Below are 21957 nucleotides of genomic sequence, written 5' to 3'. Positions count from 1 at the left end.
CTTTCAATGTATACAGTACTCATCATGATCTCACTAAGCCTTTCTGATTGTTATTTATCTTAAGAGCTGAGCTGTGCTTCGAGTTGCATGCCTCAAATTCCTTGTGTTGTGTGGTCCATTGCCCTGTCAGGTAGGTGAAGCTGTTCCCTGCTCTCAGTTTTTCTGTGCCCTGAAGTACTCCCAAGGTGTAATTAGGCATTAGGCCTCCTCTTTGTTATGCTCTGGATAGATCCCACTGAGGTACCACTTCTTCCTTTTGTTGCCTTTCTTATGGCTACTCTGTACGTTTTACAGGGTTTTTTTCCAACCTCCTCCTTGAAATGCAGGCTCTATGACTACCCATCATGTTTAAGTAATGGTAACATCAAACTGATTTACAGGAACAGAAAGCATGCAAGCTGAGCAGGGAAGTTATACCTGTTTATACAGGCAAGATATGTGTTTATCTTTTGGTTATAGTGTCAAATTAGTATTGTTTATGTTTCATTTTTTGTTCACTTAGAGAATTTAAAAGCTTTTTATATAATTTCTAAAAAGGAAAATTTCTTACTGTAGTCTCACCCGTTAGTGACTGATTTTAATATCTTCCCATAGTGTTTCTGTAGATAGGAGAACCATTTCCCCAAAGTCCAAGACTCCCCAGGCAAAGAGCTGTCCCAGTGCATCAGTTAGAGGAAATCACAGCTTTGTTTTACAGAAGTTCACAGTGAGAGCTGTTGCTTCCTTGAACTCATCTTAAGAAAAGGTAATTTATTCTCTGCCTCATTCTTTCAAGTGAATTTAACATTTTTTTAACAGTGCTCTCTCTATTTGCTGCTACTCCTGTCTGTTTTTTTTCTGCTTTCTGTCCCACATGCCATCTGTCTTATTTTCTGGTTTGTTTTCCTTTGAAATACTCTAAGGTAATGCAGAGGATAGAAAGAAGTATGAATATTTATGAAGTATCACTGCCACCTTCATTCCAAAGGGAAGAGGTGTGGATGGCTTCCTGCCAGATCAGGTGATGCTGTGATTGCAGAAATACTTGAGTCTGCTTAGGTTGTTACTTTGGAGGAGAGGCCACAAGGAACAACTCGGTGTTGTCAGTGGCTTGGCAGTGCTTGGATGCTGTGTCAGTAGTCACTGTGCACAAATGCAGTAGGTAGCATTAGGCTGTTGCTGTAGTTAACTCTTTCATGGTCAGGTAATGCTTTAGTCTGGTGGCAAGGGCTTTATTTTACTCAGCTTAAGAAGCAGCATTTCCATAATGCTTTTTAAGTAGCTGTACTGATGCCAAAGATCTGGGCACTTCTGATAAAGCTGGGTTTAATCTGTATGGATTTGGTAGCTGTAGCAATCGTGGCAAAACTTTGTAGGCCAGAGAGTGGCTTGAGTTTTTTGCGTTATACTTTCTTCACAGAAGCATTGAAGTCTATAATAATTTTACATATGAAGATTGCTTGTGTGATATTTAGAATATATATGAAAAATAAATTCTTCACTGATATGAGCAGTGTTTGACTTTTTGTACTCCCTTTTTTTTCCATCCTGGATCAAACCTTTTTCACTAAAGCTGCTGAAGACTGCTAAAGGTAGGAGGTATGATAACCCATGACATAAAATCCAGACCATGCCATCTGTCCCAGCTTCAAAAACTGAAGTGCTGGTGTTGTCCACTAGATGTGTGATGTGAGTCATGACATCATGGTGACAATGGGTAGAGAACCAAGGAGGTAAAACTTTTACTTTGTTAGGGAACAGTGTGCTGAAATGTGCCCAGGTATGTGGTGAAAGATTGACTTTGCCTGCTGTGAGCCAGACACTTGTGCAGATCTGGTCCAGATGATTAACAGCTTTGCAACAGCTGATGAGCATGAAAGTCCTTTTGCCACCCAGATATAGGGGTCAAGTTGCAAGCAGCCTGAGTAGTCATCAGGGCAGTTAGGAGATGAATTCAGAACCACAAAGGAATGACAAGGGTGGCTCTGTGCTGGTGCTGTGAGTTGTTCTTCAGTCTTTGTGTTTAGGTGTCAACTGAAGAAATTTAATTTGATTTGCAGGTAATTGTTTCTTTGGTTAGGTATGCCTTGTGGTTAGGAGTGAATAGAGGGTAGCATCACATCACTGTACAAAGGCTAGGCAAGAACTTCTTGTGACATCTACATTTGTGTCCTGCTATGGTAATACAGGATGGAAAATAAATCTCCTTTGCTGGGCTATTGCTGATGTGGTTGCTCATTGGGACTTATTTTTTCACTTCTATCAGGAGTTCTAGATTCCTTAAAATAGAGCTCTGCTCCTAACTGATCACTCAGTGGACAAATTTTTAAGTGGGTTGTTTTGAAAATTGGATTCTGTTTGTAATGCATCATTTCTGTTAGTACAACTAACACATCAGTTGTCATGAAAAGAGATTAAGGAGATGAAGATTAGTTTTCTTTTCTCCTGCTCTGTTGACACTGTGCACCTGACCCTGTTGTGTGAGAAGTTTCAGTGTTTTGTCAACTAGTTATGTCCTTTTCTGAGCCCTGCTCTGGTGGTTCCCAGTCCCAGACTGAGCCTGGCAGGTAACAGGCAGGTGTAGGGAAAGGGGACTAGAAACTGGTCTTGAAACCAAAATGGTACAGCAAGTACAAGAAATCATAAATCTCCTACAGGGAGTTTGGAAAGAGCAAGTAACAGGAACCCCAGGAATCAATGAGACCTTATGTATTGGAAGGTTCTCCTGGGCTCCATGGATTGTGAGCTGCAGGAAAAACACTGCATCCAGGAGCATTGTTCCTTACCCTTCTGCTCAACTCTGGATGCATTTCAGATTAAGTTTATGAGAAGAGCACAGAAGATGCGTTCCCTTCCTTGTTTTCCTCCTGGGAAGGAAATGTAGACCCAGACCTGGCAGAGCAGAGTGACCCTGCTCCTTGCAGAATGGGACCCTGCTGCTTTAGGAAGGAGTCATGATTGAAGAGTATGGTGGGTAGTGTGTGCAAATGCCAGTGGAAAGCCAAGAAGGTTTGCAAAAGGAAAGGTGGTGGAGCTGAAGGGGGCCCCCTGTAGGAGCAAACCTGATTTTAAGGTCCTTCTGAGGAGACATGTATTTCTTTGTACTTGGTAACTGTCATGTGGACCAGTGTAGGGTTTGGAATGTAAGGGCTTCAAGTTACCAAATTTATTTCTTGGGCAAAATTCTCATCATCCCTTAGTAAATGGTTACAGTCCTTCAAAAGCCTGTCCTCTGGCTGTGGGTTGTTTTTTCTGTTAGTTCTTGTTGTTGTTGTTCTGGTTTGGTTTTCTTATAATATCCAAAAACTCTGTAAAGAATCAGACTTCCATGGATGTCAGCTGGAATCAGGACTTCACATTCAGTATGGAGTACAGTGTTCAACTCTTAACTCCTTTGCAGTCAGCATTATATTGCATTTAAAATAAAAAGTGTTACCTTGTACTGTGTTTTGCAACTGTTGTTTAAGTTTTTATTTCTTCTTCATGCCATAGGCTCTTTGTTGTGAGTTCTGTGATGAAAGAGCTGTGGATTATTTTCTCACTGAAAGGCTCTAGCGAGACAGCATACTGTGTCATAAATTGGAATTTACATTATCTGGCCTTGAAACGTATCTTTCTGCCTGCTTCTTTTCACCATTTTATTTTATTCTTATTTTTCATTTTGTTTTCCTTCCCTGAGTCCAGCAAGCAGATAGCTCAGAAAAGCAATTTTGACCTGTGGAAGCTACTCCAGGTGTTACTTGTTCATTAGGTTAGTCCAGCCATGGGTTTGAGATTGATGAGTGCATTTTAATCCTAAGTCCTGTAATAATTATTGACAAGAATAGGTAGGTAGGTTGAACAGGTAGGTTTAAGGTTAAACTTGATGACCTTAAAGGTCTTTCAACTTAAAGGTCTTTTTCAGCTTAAATGATCCTTGATTCTAGGAATCTAGCTCTGGGGTAATACACTTTCCACAGGTAGTGTGTCAGTTCTTTTTAATTACAATTCACTAATACACCCTGGTAGGGTAGGTGCAAACTGCTTTTCCTATTCTGAAAAATTTCCAGAACCAAATTTTAACACCAAAAATGGAAGGACTACAGCCCCTCAAAAATAGGTGCTTTAACATGTAAAAAAACCCAAACAACCCAAAACTTGTTAATACATTAACTGTTTTGGTTGGCTTCATCTTGAGATAGGGCACTGATGTAGAATCAAGAGAATATGAAGTCTTGCTGGGCAATTTGAAACACTCACTGTTACCAGCTATGTCAGGCATAATTTGTGGTGAATGGAAATTTAGCAGCTTTCATCTTTGTGCCCCAGTTCTGCACGTGTGCTTAGGTATCACAAGCATAACTTGTGTGAGCGAATAGTCCCTCCAAATGCACTTTGTACATGAACAGAGAGCTCAGAGAGCCTCTATTGTGCCACCTGGTCATGTGGCTGAAATGGATGGCTTCCATGAAAATGCAGCACTGGAGAAATTGAAGCTATTTGTCAGATTTTCTGAGTTTGTGATGTTTGTTTTGTATTTTTTTTCCCTGAAAGAAGAAGTATCTAGCTTCAGCATCCTGAGTTACTTTGTTGATACTGTCACTGTAAGATGTTCAAATTTTAGTTTCAAAATCAGTCTGTTTTGTTCAACAAGAGCACCTCTGTTCAATAAAATATTTAAAACATATGAATAACCTGACAGTAAAATATATACTGCTACTGTGTTACCAGAAAATTTCTACACTTCTGTTTTTTATGCAACAGTACTCAATCTTAATTTAAGTATATCTTTAACTTCTTTGTTGTTTAATGAAGCTATGAACCATGTCCCTGACTGAACACATCCAAGAGTTGAGCAAGTAACAACCAGATTAGATATGCTGAAGAAAGGATATCATATAACTGTTTTGTATGAATCCTTCTGTTGTACTGTCTTTTCTGCATACATAGAAATAGGCTGCTAACTTTATTTACTGTAATAATTTTGAACAGACAGCTGTGCATGAATGCTTAGAACACAGAAAAGCAAGAAGAACTTTTCTGTTTCTGGAAACAAAAAAGCAGGTCTTCGAAGAGAGACTCTCTGATTAGTAGGTCAATGTGTCTGTGCTCTGGTGTATAGCGAGGGGAATTCTATTTGAGAGGGGAGTTTTTGCATTGTATATAGTGCAAGGTGGCTCTTGTTACAAGGCCAGAAACCATGTGTAGTTGTTTAGAGGAATCTGGAGATGGAGGAAGGAAAAAGGGTAAGATTAAAAAAGATTTTAACGATGTTTCAGAAAAGCAAGAAACTGAATCACTTTCTCTTACCCAATGCGTACAGGAATGTGCAAGGAGGAAGGAAATAATTAGAAACATTGCTGCTTTTACAGGCTTCAGATTATGCCGCAGGGGGAGAGTTTCATTTACGGTTGATCACTGTAATTTTAATGCACCTAATGGTGCCAACATCAGAGCACCTGTGAAGCTGCGTGTGCTGGTGTAGTACAGAGTCACACTCAAGAGACAATAAATGCAATAAATGTGGCAGGTTAAGCAATTGAAAAGGAAACAGTGAAGGTTTCCAGTGCTGATTTTGTACATTACAAATGTACAGGATTTTGTGTTACAATTAAACTGTTCAATATGTTACTTGATGTACAGAGTATGCAATGTGACACAGTTCAGGTTGCTATGGAAACCTGGCATTTTGGTTCTGTTAACAGTGTTTCAGATAGGAAAACATTTGCATTGCATTACTGTGAGACTCCTTTGTGCCCCCACTCTTCAGCTCCTTTGCTTCTCAGCTGGGAGATAGATGACAGAGAAAAGGCATGGCGTGGAATTTGCATGAGTCAGGGTCAATTGTAAAAAGGACTGTTGAGCTGAAACTTAAAAATTATAATTTTGCCTTCAGGTAGCTCTTGTGTCTTTTTTTGCTTTTCTGAAGTAACACAGTATTTAAATATTAATCCTTCACGGTGTAGTGTCATTGGCCTGTTGATGTGAGGTTCTTTTTCTGAGAACCTGAGAATGATGGGTACTTTTTAAAGAAACATTTCCCATAATTTTCACAACATGATTATGAATATGGCTGGAAATGTGCTTGACCTAAAAAACAGTGACCAGTTCTAGTGCTGATGGGTTTGTTCATATTTTAAATCTTTTTTGTTGCCTGCTCTTTCTCTGTAAAGCACTGAGAACATGTTAAACAAGTCTCATTGAGTACAATGGGTATATTTGCAAATATAAACCTGACTTTAAGCATTTTGGGACCTAAGCTAATTGTAAGTAGAAGGTGATTTGTGGTACCTGGGATTGACGGTACAGATATTTGTGCCAAGCATCAAGCAGCATCTTTGTGACTTAAGTGACTCTTCAATCACCAATCTTTTTTGGCTCTGAGCTTTATTTACTTTTGGTATTAATGCCTTTCTTGTGCTTGTGAGAAAAGAGCTGAAAAGAGAGAGAGCAAGATTGCTGTGAAGCTGAGATCATGCATTTATTTGTCTTTCGTAGCCTGTTTCTCATTTTATGAATGCTGGCTGTAGGTCTCCACAGCACTCATCTTTTCGAGTATGTGGTTGCTAATGCCTCCTGAACAAAGTCACTGCCCAAGCTTTCTCCCGCAGTTCTGCTTTCTGTGGCACAAGTGAGAGTGTGCCTACAGTTCATCCATGTGCAGCAAAGCCCACTGGAAGGGGGCGTGAGCTGGCATGGTAGGATATAAACGGAAGTACAGACACAGAACCGCTTTCGCTGAGTCTTCTGCAAGTCATCTCTGTGGAAATTTTGGGTGGAGAAGTCGTAGCAGACAGCTGAAGTAGGTGAAAGGGAGGAAGGTGAAGGGCAGTAATACTTTAAACTGACAGCTGCTTGTTGCAGGGATGTATTTTAACAGCCTGAGACAGATGAATGGAAGCCCAATTCCTTTGGCTGATCAGGGTCCCCTTTATCACCAAAGGACATTTGCTGTATGTTTTCTGCCATGATGCTGCTGTTTTACCCGTGCAAATCCCACTTAAGGCCTGTGTAAGCTAATTCATAGAAACAACTCTGGTGTGTAGCCAGGCTGCAATATGTGACACTGTGGTTTCAGTGGCCTTTAGCAGCATTCTGTCTATGGGGTGTAGGACAGTTCTTCTGGTTGCTCACCAGGCACGGAGGGAGCACCAAGCGGTTGGCCGAATTTGTTTGTTACCTGACTTGCTCTTGTAACATACCACTGTGTAGGAGTGGTGAGGATGGAGTGACTTTCTGTTTGCTGCTCCTGTCCCTTTGCTTGGTTCAGAGAGGGGAATCTAAGGAGGACTTGTTTGTGTCACTTATAAACCTGGTAGAGAACCTGTAATTCCTTGGGTCTGGGAGTGATGTGGTTATCTTTATGCATATGTTTTGACCTTGTCAAAACAGATATGCAGGCTTTCTTTGAAATACTAAACAGATCATGAAATTAGAAGTTGCTATGAGCAAGGAACATGATGGTGTCAAGTGACAAATCAGCAAGGTAGTGCTAAGCAGATTGCCTAAATGCTAGTTGATATGTTGAGTGTTTATAATTTTTTTTGGATTGTAGAAAATGGTAAATATTTGGTATTTTAGTTGAATGCTGGGAAGTGCCTACATAAAAAGTCCTTTGTGTATATGTCTGCATGCTCTAGGGAGAGGTAAGGGAACAGTGATCCATCTTACCTCTCTGGATATGGTAAACTGCCTCCTTCTCTAGTTCACAGAATCACAGAGTCATTAGGGTTGCAAAAGACCTCCAAGACCATCAAATCCAACCTTCTACCGAATCCATATTGCAAAGTGCCATGTCTGCTCATTTTTTCAACACTTCCAGGGATGGTGATTCCACCACTTTCCTGGGGGGTGTGTTCCAATGCTTAACCACTATTCTAATGAAGACATATTTTCTAATATACAACCTGCACCTTCACTGGTGCAATTTAAGGCCTTTTCCCTTTGTCATATCACTAGTTCCCTGGGAAAAGAGGCTGACCCCAATCTCTTTTCAGATAGTTGTAGAGGGTAATACTGTGTATACCTCTAGAGTGTGAGCATAAGAAGCTGCAGGATTCAGAGGGCTTGGACTTGATGCTTGATTGAATTGGGGTGGGTTGAAACAGGATAAACAAGAAAATGCAAGTACTAATTGTTTTAAAACATCTGCAGCAGTGTTCTTGACCTAAAAATCAAAATCTTCCCAAGTGGCCTGATTTCCAACGGCACTGCACTTTTACATTTCGGATGGCATAGCACTGCCTGTTAATAGTTTATGTTCTGTTTTGTAACCAGTTTCTGTCTAGCAACTGCAGCTGAGTTAAACAGTAAAATACATTGTGTTCCTTATGGAAAATACATCTGGTGATGTTCAGCTGCCTATGAGGGAAGAGTAAATCTGGATGTTTTTGTCTCTTGACAACTTCACTGGTAATGTGGAATTTCTGGTAGGTCTTTTGCTTCTCTTTATTCTGTGTGAAACGTGACAGGTTGAGTTAGTGGGTAGAAGTCTCTTCCCAAGCTAGACAGGAGTAATTTGTGTGGAGAGTTCTTTGGAGCTGAATCAAGTTTTGTTATTTGAACTTTGTTCATGTGGACAGACTGTTGCAGATCCAGCTGGGGAGTTGAAGGTGATCTAAGCTTAGCCTGTTCTTACTTCATTAATAGGGAATGAAAATGCTTGGACTGTTAGCTTACTATATCACTGTAGGGGGAATAACCTCCTAAACACTGTACTGTATTCCTCAAGAGCAAGAGTATTTGTTTTCTTTTCCTGTCTTATCTCCAGATCTTATCTGTCCTTGAGGGTCCACAGCATGCAAATAGCCATATCGAATCTCTTTTTTTCTCTCCATTTGGTAACACAGGAATTGTGATGCTGTTTTGTGTTTAAAATGAGCAAGAGGTCTAGAAATTGCTTCTGCATACAGACTTATTTTCAGTCCCTTAATTGTTGCATTTTAATTATTTTTGGATTTTAAGAATGTACCCTTGTTACAAGAAATAATGTGACAGGAGTAAATGTTAAAGGTTAAAGGCATGAATAAGGGTCATTCACCTAAGCAAGGGTTGAGTCATCAGCCTCAACTTCAGGTGGAGAGGCTCCCCTAGGTTAGTTTAACACCCTTCAGTTATGTGTAACGAATTGGAACTTCTTTATAGAGCTTATTAATGGTTTAGAAATAACATTACTATTCACATAGTGATTATAATGTGTCTATATAATTCTATTAAAATAATTCCATATTTGTCTAAAGATAGCTTTAGAATAAACAATTATTTTAGCAATCCAACTTAATGTATTAAGTCTGTGCTGTGTTTTATTTGCTTGTGCTAGGTGCTTTCCTGAAAGCTTCCAATCCCACTTTTTTCTGGGTCATTCTGCCTGAAGAAAAAGACTAAAAGAGTTGTAGCTTACTCTCCTCGTTGCTGGCTGTGCATTCGTGTTAACGTTTCATCTTGGGATGCTGTAGTATTTATTCCAAAACTTTTATCTTTACTATTGTGCCAAAAAAAATACACTAGCAGAATATAAAAGCAGTAACACTCAGCCTGGTTAGTCCAGTCAGTGAGGCGTTAATGAAATGCTGCAAAGTTTAGCATTTCTCATGAAGTGTGAATGTGTGTTCACCTTCCTGGCTTTAAACATGGGAGGTCTGTTGAAATGAATGCAAGAATCAGTATTGGTGGTTTGGCTTGTGAAGCTTAATCATATGTATTTATATGACCGAGTAGCAGTGTCTCCTCTTTCATGTTTCTGTTGCCTTATATTTAAAGGTGGTTTGTGTGACCCTATGCTACAACCTTCTTAGTGTGTGGTTTTATCTATTTGCATCTGCACAGTGCTCTGGCAACTCCTTTGGGCTTATCAGAGGCACAGCTAGCAACCCCTAAGGGTTCAGTTTCAGATCTAATACACTGAAAATTCTTTCTCTGTACCTGTGTTATGTTCTACAATTTTGTATTTTTCCAACTTGATAGACATTTTTAATATTGCTTTTGGAGTTTTTGGTTTTGGTCTTAGTATTGACTTGTTGGTGTAATCCTTGTCATCTGTCATGCTACATCTTTTAGGGTCAGAATTGGCACATGTACCCAGAAGACTTGTTACTGATAAGAAGACAGAGTTGCAGATCTAAGGCAAATAATTAGTAATGCTTCATGTCTGAATATGACCAGTTTTGAATGTTGGTATTACAGCAGGTGGTAGTAAGGAAGTGTGCAGTGGTATGAGCAGATATGGGTGATGTTTGTCTGTAGTCTCAGGGGCAGAGGTATAATAGAGAAGCAAAAATTAAAAAATTACTATTGTATGGGATACTGTACCAGAGAGCATCAGAACCTGGATCCTCAGAGAGTTGGCTTTTTATTTTCTTTTGTAGATCTGAGGTGTAATTTCTATGAATATGCCCACAGAGCCAAATAAAATGGAGACTGTACTTTGGTCTTAAAAGTTAGTCAGTTTAAGTTCTTAGAAAATAATAACTATCTCCATGTCAAAATAGTCTCCTCCCGTGTTCTCATTGCTGCTAGTTATTGAGGCTGGTTGGATTAAGCTAGTGGGAGGATACTTGCACACTTGCTCTTCTGCTTTCATTTGAGCATGTGGAGGTACTTCTGGTGGTTCACTTCCCTATTTGTGTAGTAGGGAATTACATAATTTTCCTACCTTATGAAAGGTTGAGAGATATTGACTCTACAGGATCATAAAAAATATATCTAGAGAACTTCATGATCTTGAATGCTTCTTCTTCTCTGTATGTCCTTCCAGGACTTGCAGTGGGAACAGATGGTCAGAGACAAGCCATCAAGTCCACTGAGTATTCTAAAAATAATCAGATACTCCATTAGCTTCTGCATTGCTAGTGCTGTTGGATGTACTCTTGTTCATGTGCATGGTTGTGCAAAGTAATGCCCACAGTTGGGGGATTAATTGTTGATGCTTTAGAGCCAGCAAACAGGATTTCTGGGTGCTTACCCATGAGTGCAGCAAGCAGGGCTTTTTGTTGTCTCATGAAAATGTTAACTACTTAAACTCCAAGTAGCAGGTACATTATTCTTCATGCCTGAGAAGGGAGGGAAAAGGAGAAAAGATAATTTTGAAAAATTGATAAATTTATCAGCCTTTAAAGAGTGCTCTAGTCACATACTTAGTTATTTTTAATGTTCCCCTCAAAAATACAGTTTCCATTCCCTTTGTTTATCCTAACACTTAAAGCGTCTGCTACTGCTGCTTTGACTGTATCAGTGCAGGAGGCTGCTGTCCTGCAGAGCCAGGTGGCAGGATGGGCAGCAGGACCTGGAAGCAGCATTTCTGGAGATCTTGGGAGGGTGGTAGCAGTTGAAGTGGTGAGGGTATCCATGGTCAGGAGCTCAGTCTGTTCCCTGGATTTTAACTTCTTCAGAATTTCTGTTCCTCTTTTATGGCCTTGCTGGAGCATTCCCACTCTCATTACAAAGTCTCAGTAGCATCCCCAGAACTCCCTGGCGGCAAAACTAAATAGACGAAGCAAGTATCCAAAAATGAGCAAATATAAATGAAAATATCCAGAACAGTAGGACCAACATTGTAAAGGACAGTATATTTTTATGCATTTTGTACTTTTCTTCATATAGTTATCAGCTGCTGACATTGGTTAAATTTGGAGAGTGGCAAATTTTTAACTGGATCCTTACTTAAATGCATTGTTTGGTCATTAGGAATATCTTTCCTCTTGAAAATGCCTAATTAAAAGAATTAGCGTTGCTGTAGACATGTAATATAAGCTTTTCACTGTTTCAGTTTCAGAGTAGAAAGAGTTAAACTCAGCCTGAAATTTCTATAAAATCAGCTTTGTCATCGTTTGAGTTTGTACTGAACTCATGATACGTAAGTTGTCTGTCTCTGGGCATATAAATATCCCCCAAACATGTACATTTTTATTAGTCTGTCTGATTCAGTCTTCATCTCTACCAGAAAGGAGCTGCCAGGAAACCAAGATTCATTTTAATCATATAGCATTAATAACATTTTAAGCAGTTAATATTAATAAAGATTACTTGGTCTTTCTTTCTTGGGAGATATCAAAGGGCAGGTGGGGGGAAATGTGGAGTAGGTTTGCATTTTTTGGTATAATCTTAACATGTCAGTGACAATCTAAAAGGAATTGTGGCTTTTATACTGTTACTGCTTAAAGAACTAAAAAATGAAAAGGACCTTTCAGAAATACGAAATACTAGTTTTCTGTAGCAATTACTGCAGGTTGCACCTCCTAGCTTTCAGGCTTTTTTTTTTTCCCTCTTAAAGGCAACTAGTACATGAAAATTCACAACAAAAAAAGTGAACTCAGAACTTATGAAGTCAGCATTCCTAATCAGTTTGCTTTTCCTAGTACTGCATTTTCAAAGTATAGTTTTCAGACTTAAATATGCCTTCCTAGAACAACACCTTTGTTTCTTCTAGGAAGATGAGCTAAATAAGTTTTAAGTCAACAGAGTGGGATCTGATGTTAAATTATTTTATTGTAAAAATTTTCTATAATTGGATATTATGTTCCTGTATATTTTTATTCGTGAAAGAAAAAACAAAATTCTCCTGAATGCCTTTGCTGCTTCTGGTCTGTGGATAGCATTCTGATTTTCTGAATCTATTATGAATATAATTATTAATTTCTTTTAAAGTTCTTGATTTATTCCCCCTCACTGTGTGAAAGGACTTGGAGCTGCATTTAGCTGATGTGAGAGGAACAGGCTCCATACTTGCCTTGTCATTGCAAGTTTTGTTTAGTGTTGATGAAAGCAAACAGCAAACCTTACACATGCCTGGCTGGTTTGGTGCTGGTACCTCCTGCATCATCTGTGGTTAGGTCCAGGCTTAAGCCCTACCTCCTCTCTCTTTCTTCATGCCTCTTTTTGCTGAAGGAGCCAGGAGCTTCTCTGGCACTGGGCCAGACAGGGATGTGGGCAGGCAGGGGCATCTCCTGGCTCCCTGGGCAGTAGCCTCGTTGGGGCAGGGCTGTTATTCCCCTGGGTGGGATTGGTAGATCATGGGAGAGAAAGAGAATGAATGGAAAGAGCGTGCCACTGACTCTTGCACTGGATGAGGCACTGAGGAGAGATCTCTCTTCCCTTTGTTCATCCCAGCTGACCACGTTGCAGTGAGGTGAAGGGCTCTCCCCACTTCCCTCTTCTCATTTCCATGGGTTCCACTGTCCTTGAGGTCATGGGTTTGATACTGTCTCAATGCCTTGTGGTTATTTGATAGTTCTTGGTGTCAACATGAGACTTAGCTGTGGCCTGAGTGCCCTCATGCCTCAACACAGTGTAGTGAAGGCCAAGGGGAAAGAGTAGTTCCTTTTTCTTTGAACTCTTTTTGTAATTTGGTACATAGGTTGTAGTTGTATGCTTTGAAAGACTTATTGTACTTCTAACTGCAGTGATAAGAAAGCCACCAGTTTTGATCCTCTGAAGATCTAAGGACCTGCCCCAACAGGGAAGATAAAGACGCATTAAAATTCTCAGGAAGTATGTGGTGTCTTCATACAGACTGAACATCTAAGCAGGCCAATTTGTTTTGATGCTGGTGTTATGCTACTGTCGTGTAGGTTTCTGTGTCCAGCTGAAGATTACATCTCGTAGAGATAAAATAGTATTCTCTTTATAAAGCCAAAGTTGTCTTAGACATTAGCCTTTAAAGAGTGCCCATTACTGTAAGACTCTACCTGATGTGTAAAGATCAGAGAGACTAGAGTCCTTTCGATGTGCTGGATGTATTCAAACCTAATGAGTAAGAAAAACTGCATTTTGAAGCAATGGACTTCAGTTGCTGTGGACTGATCGTCCATAAATAAGGGTGGAAAATTGTGGCAAGTACTTCTGATAGAATCTAGCATGGTATGTTCTTGGGTTTTTCAAGTAGATTAGTCTGTCTTTGCTACATTATCTATTTTGTTGACAACTGGTAGTTTGTAGCTTATGATCTTTTAATGCAGGGAAAAATAGGTCCTCTGATTAGGTCCCAGAGGAATTTTTCTTCTTTTGCTATGTTTTATGTGGCTTCCATTTCTTTGTTATGCAGCCCATTAAACTAAAATGTTTAGTAGTAACTTGAAGTTTGAGCTTAATCTGAAATACCGGTAACGAGCTCTAAAGTTAACGTATTTTGTGCATGTGCACAAACCATTGAGGTGGGTTAACATGTATTTAAGAGGGAAAGAGGATAAAAAATTTTGGCAGGATCTTGGAGAGTAGTAGATGTGGCAAATTGTTAATTGCAGTAATTATAAAGCAGTTCAAAAATTCCCAGCTCCTGGTTTCCAAGTGTCTTAGTATGGCATTCTACCAAGAGGTGGTGATGTTTGTGTCAAAAGCCAGTGTTACTAGTCTCTTTTTTTTTTTTTATTTAACTTCTGAGATAACCTAGATAATCTTCCCTAGTCCTGCCTATCTCAAGGTGACTGCACTTCATCTGGAGAGCTGGAGGTCCATCTTGTTTCTCCCTTATACTTGTTTGAACTTTTGTATTGGTGACAACAGTCAAACCTGTGTAAAGAATGTAGATCAGTCTTTCTTCCTTTACACTGTTTTAAAAACTTTTTGATTTCTCTCTGTTTTACAGATTTTTTATAAAGTGCGTGTCTTATTGGTTTTACTGTGTGTACTGTATATTTCCAAAGCTTCTCTTGATCTTCTGTCTATGAAACACGTGAGACTTGGAAGATGTTTTGGTAGAAACGTGCAAAGTAGTTTAATCTTTCCAGAGTTTTAGAACTTGATGCAGCTCTTTGGGTTACCTGCTTTACAGTATCTCTTTTTTGCTGATCGGGAAACTGGCCTGAGTGCATTTATTTGTTTTTGTCTCATTGTATACTAAACGGGTATTGCATGGCAAACACTGGTTAAAGTTTTACTTCGCTTTGTCACTGGGTCAGTTTTATTTCCATGACCTGTTGGGTTTTGTAGGTGTTGTTGACATGTTGATTTATGAACTTCCATTTTTTAAATGTTATATACAGGAGACTCTGCCTGGATATGAGGTACTGAGGGGAAAAAGAGCATCGTGCTTGGCTGCTCACCTTGCCCATTTGAGTCTGAATTATGGAGACCAAGGAAGAGAAGAAAGAACGACGACAAGGCTATTTTGCTCGGTAAGGTTACAGGATTTATTTCGATGTTGATTAAAATATGGAATTCATTATTCTGCCTTTTTCACAAGTATGGTTTTTCAGATATGTATAAAAATGAAACCTGCTGCAGTATGTATCCAGGAAATTCTATCCCTGCTGTGTCCTCAGTGTTGGAGTGGTGATTTTTTCTTTTGAGTAGTGGAGAGAATTATAATTGTAATTTGTGACGCTAAACTGTTCTTGGGTACTTGATTGCAAATTGCCCTGCATCTGAGCTTCCAACATCCAGTTCTTGGAGAGTGTTTAGAAAACAGGCATATCTAAAATATAAACATGTCTAAACCTAAAGTTTATCTAAGTAGTATTATCTCATACTATAAGACCAACTCAGAAAGGGTAAGCTGTCTAGACTGTATCATCTCTTGGTGATCAGTGACAGGACCTGAGGGAATGGCCTGAGGTCTTGTTAGGCTTAGGTTGGATATTAGAAAAAGATTCTTCACCCAGAGGGTGGTTGGGCACTGGAACAGGCTCCCCAGGGAAGTGGTCACAGCCCCAAGCCTGACAGAGTTCAAGAAGCATTTGGACAATACTCTTTGGGCACATGGTTTGGCTCTTGGGGATGGTTCTGTGTAGGGACCGATGATTCCTGTGACTCCCTTCCAGCTTGGCATATTCTGTGATTTTGTGACCTTTATAAATGAAAACAATATTTTTTCAGTCAATCATTTTTATCATTTGGAATTTACAATTGGTGACTTTTAAGAAGTGACGTTGCTTTCCTAGTACCTTTTGTTTGTTAAGTTATCAAGTCTCAATCATCTTGACCTCTGATGTAAAAGAAGAACCAAAGCTCACTTACTCTTGGGGGGGTAGGAAATAAGTATAAAAAACATCTTTGTCTCCAGGATCTTTTCTCTGCTGTTGAAGAGGAGAATCGTGTACTCTCTTCACTCAGTACTAAGTAACTGTTATCGAAGCTGCACTATACCAGTAGCCGTAGTGCATTTACAGACATCTAGAGACATGTCTATCCCACTTAGAAGTAGTAGTGTGGGGAAAAGTTGCTACTTTATTGCTATTCAGATGGTATGCAGTGGTGGCTGAAGATTTGTGGTCAAGTTTCATCTCTTAGTGCCTTGTGACTTGCTTTCCATTGGTAGAAATGCAATTACGTTGATGTTTGACAGAATGGAATGTTGCGGTTTGGGATTCTGAGAAGGGGAGATTGACAATGGCACCTATAGCAGAGGACGCATCAGGAAGGATAAAGCAGAAGTAGCTAAAGGGATTGTACTAAGGAACAATTAACTTTGTGTTAAGGAAGACTCAGGCTTTGAGACAGATGTCTGAGTAAGATGCTTTAGTATTGAGGATGTTATGAGTTCTTTCCAAGTGCTGTCTGGTAAACAAATGGAAAGCCCCAAGAGGCTTTCAGGAAAGTCCTTAACATGGTGTTTAATCTGTTGTGCAGCTTTTCTCTGTCCTCTTGTGGCTGGTCTCTTTGAAAAATTCACAGGGGCGGTGTGTCTTGTATGGGCATAGGACATTGAGCAAGGGTCAAAAGGTTCTGAAATCAGTTCTTAGTTCTAGCTAGCACTTAACTGCTGTGTAAGTTTGGGGAGGTCACCTGTCTCTTTCCCTCCTAGCTTCCATTTTTTTTTCCTCTATATAAGTTGTGGGCCCCTAAGTGAAGTCCCCACTCTAAGCAAACCCATGCATGATTTCTACAAGAATGTTCTTGCAGACTCTCAAGTCATGTTTTAATAGAAGCTAAAGTATGTCAGTAGGTGGTATGCCCAGCCAGCATCCCAAAGCAGCTGATTTACCAATCAGAGGGCACCTTTCGGCCTTCAGACTAGTGTAATTCTTGTGCCTCCTGGACAGCTTTTTGTAGGAGTGTTGCTCAGTGTCTGAGTGGTTACTCTAGCAATTGTTGGAGGGGTTAGCTTGAGAATGCCAAAATACTGTGTGCTGGCAAACCAACTCCTGAACTGCAAGAGAGGAAGCAGGAGAACATGAAATTGTCTACATCTTTTCCCCCCAGATTTAGTGTTGTAAATAAGCTTGTTTACACATTTATCCTTTAAAGTATTTGAAACTTCTCTGTAGAAGAGAGCCACCCAGCCATTGTATCTTTCCACTACGGATAGTCATGGTCTGAGAACCTCAGTTTTCCCTGGTCTTTTCCCCTCTCTGTGGCAAGTAATGCTGAAATAAAACCCTCTCCATTCATTTTTGCTTCTTACCAAATGCTCCTTTTTTGTCTTGTGGTAAAGGGCTTATTTTTTGCCTTGGTTGGCAAGAAATGAAAAAGTACCTTTTCAAAAAAAATAGAAATGTCTACAAAAATTTTAAAGAGCAATTTAGACTCCTTATGTAGATAAGATGTTATAGCTCGTGGGAGTTTAACAGGCAAGAAGTAAAAGAGTAACATGCAAGCATAAATTTCTCTTATGCAATAGGTCCTTATTTAAGACTGTTACTCCTACTTAAAGACTATTCTGTGTAGTTAAGTTTTCTTGCCTAATTTTACAAACCTTGTTTTTAGTCTCTTCAGTTGTCACTGGCTCCCAAATGGACCAATACCTGTGCTGGTATCCAGCAAGTTCAAAAATAAATGTCACAGTGTAATATAGATGTACAGTGGCATATCTATGTCTGTTGGGTCCCTGACTCTGCTGTGACATTTGGTCCTTTTATTGTGATTATGTGCCCTTGAGCCCAGGTACAACTTGCTATTTTCCTCTATCTGTGCATCTTCCCTCTCACCTTAACAGAATGGAGAGCCTCTCTGTTTTCCCTTGCCCATTGCATAGGGTCAAGTTCTTAGGCAATGCACCTTGTAAATGATTAGCTATTAAAATTTTAACTTAATTTAAAAAGAAATTACCAAAATGAGTGACGTTTGTCCCATGGAAAGAATTGGTAGTCTAGAAGGCTGAATGTACAGCTTGAAACTGGAATTGGTTTACATGTGCTATTGTGTGATACTGGATGTATTTGGACAAGAAGTTGAAGGAGATGAGAAATCATAATGGAAGAGTTTGAATAGTTTTCTGAAAGAATGATGAAAGGGGCTCTTTTAGTTTCAGGTTTTCTCTGTATCTTAACTTTCATCCCAGTGAGTTACTCAGCATTTTCCATGCTGTGTACGATCTGTGTCAAGTAGCTGTATACTACTGTCTTAGCAGTGAAAACAACTAAGTGTACTTTATTTGAAAAAATGTTGCTTTTCAACAAGTTGACCAAAATGCTTACATTGATTTTATTAATTGTTGTATCTCCAACTTGTGGTGACCTTAATCTGAAGAATGCTATGTGCAGATGAACTGTAAAAGCAATACTTAAATTGAATGATTTCTTAGTGGTTTCCAGGGCAATTATGAATCTTAGTTTTCAGTCTCTTTTTTTCGGTCATCACTGAGAGCCAGATTTCTGAAGTCAAAGAAGAAGTGAAAGTATTAGGGAAAATGTTCTCACTGGGATTTGGGTGCTTTTGTATTTATTACATTTACATTGGTCTTATTAACATCATTCCTTTGAAAAAACTACATCAATGCTCCAAAACTCCAAAGCCCATCTCAGTAGGCAGACACTCCCTTTAGTTCCAGATTGCTAATACTTTGTCAGAACCTGAAGCCAGTTGTACAACCTAATATTCACCTTATGTTTCCTTGTGATGTGAATGTCTAAGGGAAATAAAGAAATTCACAGCATGTTGTAATTTAATTTATATTCTTGGCTTAGATGCTACCTAAATCTGCATTCAGACAGATGAAGACATACATTAAAACCAAGATTTACAAGGAAATCTATGAGTGTTTACTGCAGTTGTTATTTAGTTGTTACCAGTCTCTAATTTACATCTTTCCCCCCCCTTTCTAATTATTTTTAATGCCTAAAAATAACTAAAACAAACCTTACAACAAATGGTATACAGATTTTCAATCACAGGAGTTGTTTACAACCTAACCTTAGCTTTCCCTTTAAACATTCACAACAATTCCAGCAATAGGAATCATTGATACATAGTTACTGAGTTGTAAACAGCTAGAGTCTGGAAAGCTTATGTCATATTGTTATGGCCTTTCCTGGGTCCTTGCAGCTGTTGGAGGCAGGATGTTGGCTTGCAGAGACCCTGGGTCTGACATGCTATGGTCACTCATTTGGTCAGTTGTTTGTGTACTGCAAACTAACAGGTTTGTAAGCATCTCATTTGGAATTTTTCTGTCTTCTGTTTTATTCTCATATTGAGTATTTGTACCCTGTGGCTATTAAGAAATAGGAAGATCATGAAATAAGAAAAATACAGCAAGCACAGAGGGGATGTGTGGAAAGAAGAAATCAGTGGTGTCTAGGACGAAGGAAAACACAGTATAAGGGATATATAGATAAGGGATATATACACAAACACCCTTTCTTGAGGGCATCTCCTATGCATGAGACTTTGTCATAAGTTGTTCTGTTAAGTGCTTTTCTTGTTGGCCAGACTGATTATATCCATGCAAGGAACTTCAAATGTTTGGTGTTCCTCAGTTCACTGTTTCTCCAGCAGTTGCCTCCTTGCGATTGTTCTTACTCTGCTGAGCCAAAGTGTTGGTGTTTATTCAGGTTTCCTGTAACACCCCTAATTTATTTTTTGCTTATAGAAGGAAAAGTTTCCACACATTGTTTTTAAAACAAACCATCATGGAGGTTTATCTTGGGTGTGAAGAATAGTCAAGCCAAGATCCTGGAGATGCTTAAATATTTTTAAATGACTGTAGGAAATAATACATCATTTCAGTTCATCTGTGTAATGGAAATAGCTCTACTTCCAGTCATATAAACATTACCTCATAATCCTGTTACTGAAACTAAATAACAATATTGCATTTTACTCACATTGTTTCAGTCAATAACTTGTATGCTTGAGGCATTTTATTTTGTAGGAAAAGACTGAATATATCGCTACTTCAAATTTATGGGGTGCAATGTTTATGATTTGCTCTGTTATTTAGGAGTATATGTTTGGGATAGGTGATTTGCTATGTTGGATAAAATGTTTTCTGAAACATACAGTATTGTGATTTATCTTCCAGTTACTTAAAATGGAAGGGTTTCAATGTTTTTAGCAGACTTTCTGCCTGCTGCTGTGTAGGTTAGTGTTTTAGCTGTCCTTTGCAATTGTCGTAGTTTAAGACATTGAAAAATGTCTCAAATTTCACAGACAGCAGCACTAGGACCTTTTGAGTAGAACTTTGCGAGGTTGGTTAGGTCCTTCCGATGCTTAAGAGGCAGCTGCTATTCATTGCTTACAAACTTACTGGTTTTTATAGATATAGATATGTATATATATAAAAGTTTTATCATAGTTGTAAACCTGGAGAATGAGAGTTGGGAGGGAAACTGAACCTACTTTTCCTGAAGAGTGTTGCAGTGCCTGGGAAAAGTATGTTGAACAGTTGTTTATCTTGGGAACTGTTTCCTCATCTCACATTGTGTTTCACAGTTGCTTTCTGGATTCTGACGTTTTTATATTAGCAGTCTTTTAATTCTGTGATGCAGATTGGGAGTCAGCAGAACATGGATTACTGTTTTCTATTTAGTCTTTGAATCACAGAATTATTCCCAACGTGAGTGCTTCCTCTGGGAAACATAAAACAAGATAGTGGTTTCTGTAGTCACGGTTCTTTTCATTGCTTTCATCCTCAAGAGCAGCGAAGTTATTTAGGATTGAAGAAGACTTCAGTTACTGATAACAGTTAGTGAAAGTATTTAATGGGGCCCTGAGGCCCAACGTTCTTCAAAATTTTCCAGTACTGGAAATGCTGTTAATGGAGATAAAAACCTTGCATAAGAAGGGAAGAGTGGTTAATCTCCTCACCCATTCACTTTCCCCCTACATGTGAAGTGAGACTTGGGTAACAGTGTGAGCTCTGTATAAAGAACCTTTTTTTAGGAGGGAGAAGAAAGGCAGAGTTTTGTGATATTGTTGATTTCTTTGAGTGCTATATCACAGACTATGCAGAGAAAAGAGTTTATTTAATCTTCAAACATGTGTCACACCAGTAATTTCAGAATTTTTCACCTTGCAAGATTCTTATAAGACTGGATTGTTGGGCAGAGGCCTAACAATCACCTTAAATTTGCTTTTCCCAAAGGGACCTTTGCGTGTCTCTTATCAACCTTTAGAAAGAAACTTATTTAGCCTCTTTTTTAGAACATAGTTAAACCATAACCTTTTTGATGTAGATGTCTGTGCAGTTTTGGTAAGAGTTGCTATTAACATGGTTGCAATGTATTTTGTCTTCCTCTGCTTCCCTTCCCCAGGAATGCCGGGCATGAGGGGTGTGCTGGACGTTCCTGGTGGGCTGTGCCATTTACCTTTTCACTCATGGAGAGATTTAAAGACATATCTTAAAGGTTATAAAATTTTGAGGCTTCACAAGATGGCTTTCTGGATAGATGAGATACAGACTTCTTGCTGTATCTGATATAATTACCTTTTTAAATTGCACTGTTTCTGTAGCATCTGCAAGTATGGTGGTGTCCCTTCAGCTTCCCAGACGTGTTCTCTAATGCTCTTAGATGCATTATATACTTACTGCATAAAATTTTGCTTAATCCCAGTGAATTATTTTAAAATTAAGTCTAACTTAAATGCTGGTGGAAATTAGCATTCCTACTTGGCAGATGTGTGTTCTACGATCAATTTTTAAAGCAGTGTTGCATAAGATGCTACTGAAAGAAGTGATCCAACTCAGCCTTCTAAGATTTTGCCATGTCTCTTATGGGTGACAGCTGCATCACTGAGCTACTACAGCATGAAGGCACCTTGCAGAAGCAGCCACCTAAAGAGATGCCTAATGGTACTGACTCTTTAGTGGTGCTCATGCTTGGAGAAATCTCAGCTGTCGTACCTCTTTGT

At 39.1% G+C, this 21957-nt stretch overlaps 1 protein-coding gene across 5 annotated transcripts in view; it reads left to right on the top strand.

Moving 5' to 3' along the window:
- The window catches only part of NCOA7 (nuclear receptor coactivator 7), a 91715-nt gene that overhangs the window by 10588 nt on the left and 59170 nt on the right, over positions 1-21957 (top strand). For 4 of the 5 annotated variants that reach the window (XM_018078035.1, XM_018078038.1, XM_008933996.2 and 1 more), the window contains one exon: positions 14934-15065. In XM_018078035.1, the coding sequence (XP_017933524.1) occupies positions 15016-15065 (50 nt within the window). In that variant the 5' untranslated portion in view covers positions 14934-15015. Of the gene's footprint in view, positions 1-594; positions 746-14933; positions 15066-21957 lie in introns of all 5 variants that reach the window. The other variant, XM_029962702.1, reaches the window with a different exon arrangement.

This window comes from Manacus vitellinus, unplaced genomic scaffold (assembly GCF_001715985.3).
Source record: "Manacus vitellinus isolate BGI_N305 unplaced genomic scaffold, ASM171598v3 scaffold_4_pilon, whole genome shotgun sequence".
NCBI classification, from domain to species: Eukaryota; Metazoa; Chordata; class Aves; order Passeriformes; family Pipridae; genus Manacus; species Manacus vitellinus.
This window is presented reverse-complemented; position numbering and strand designations above follow the sequence as displayed.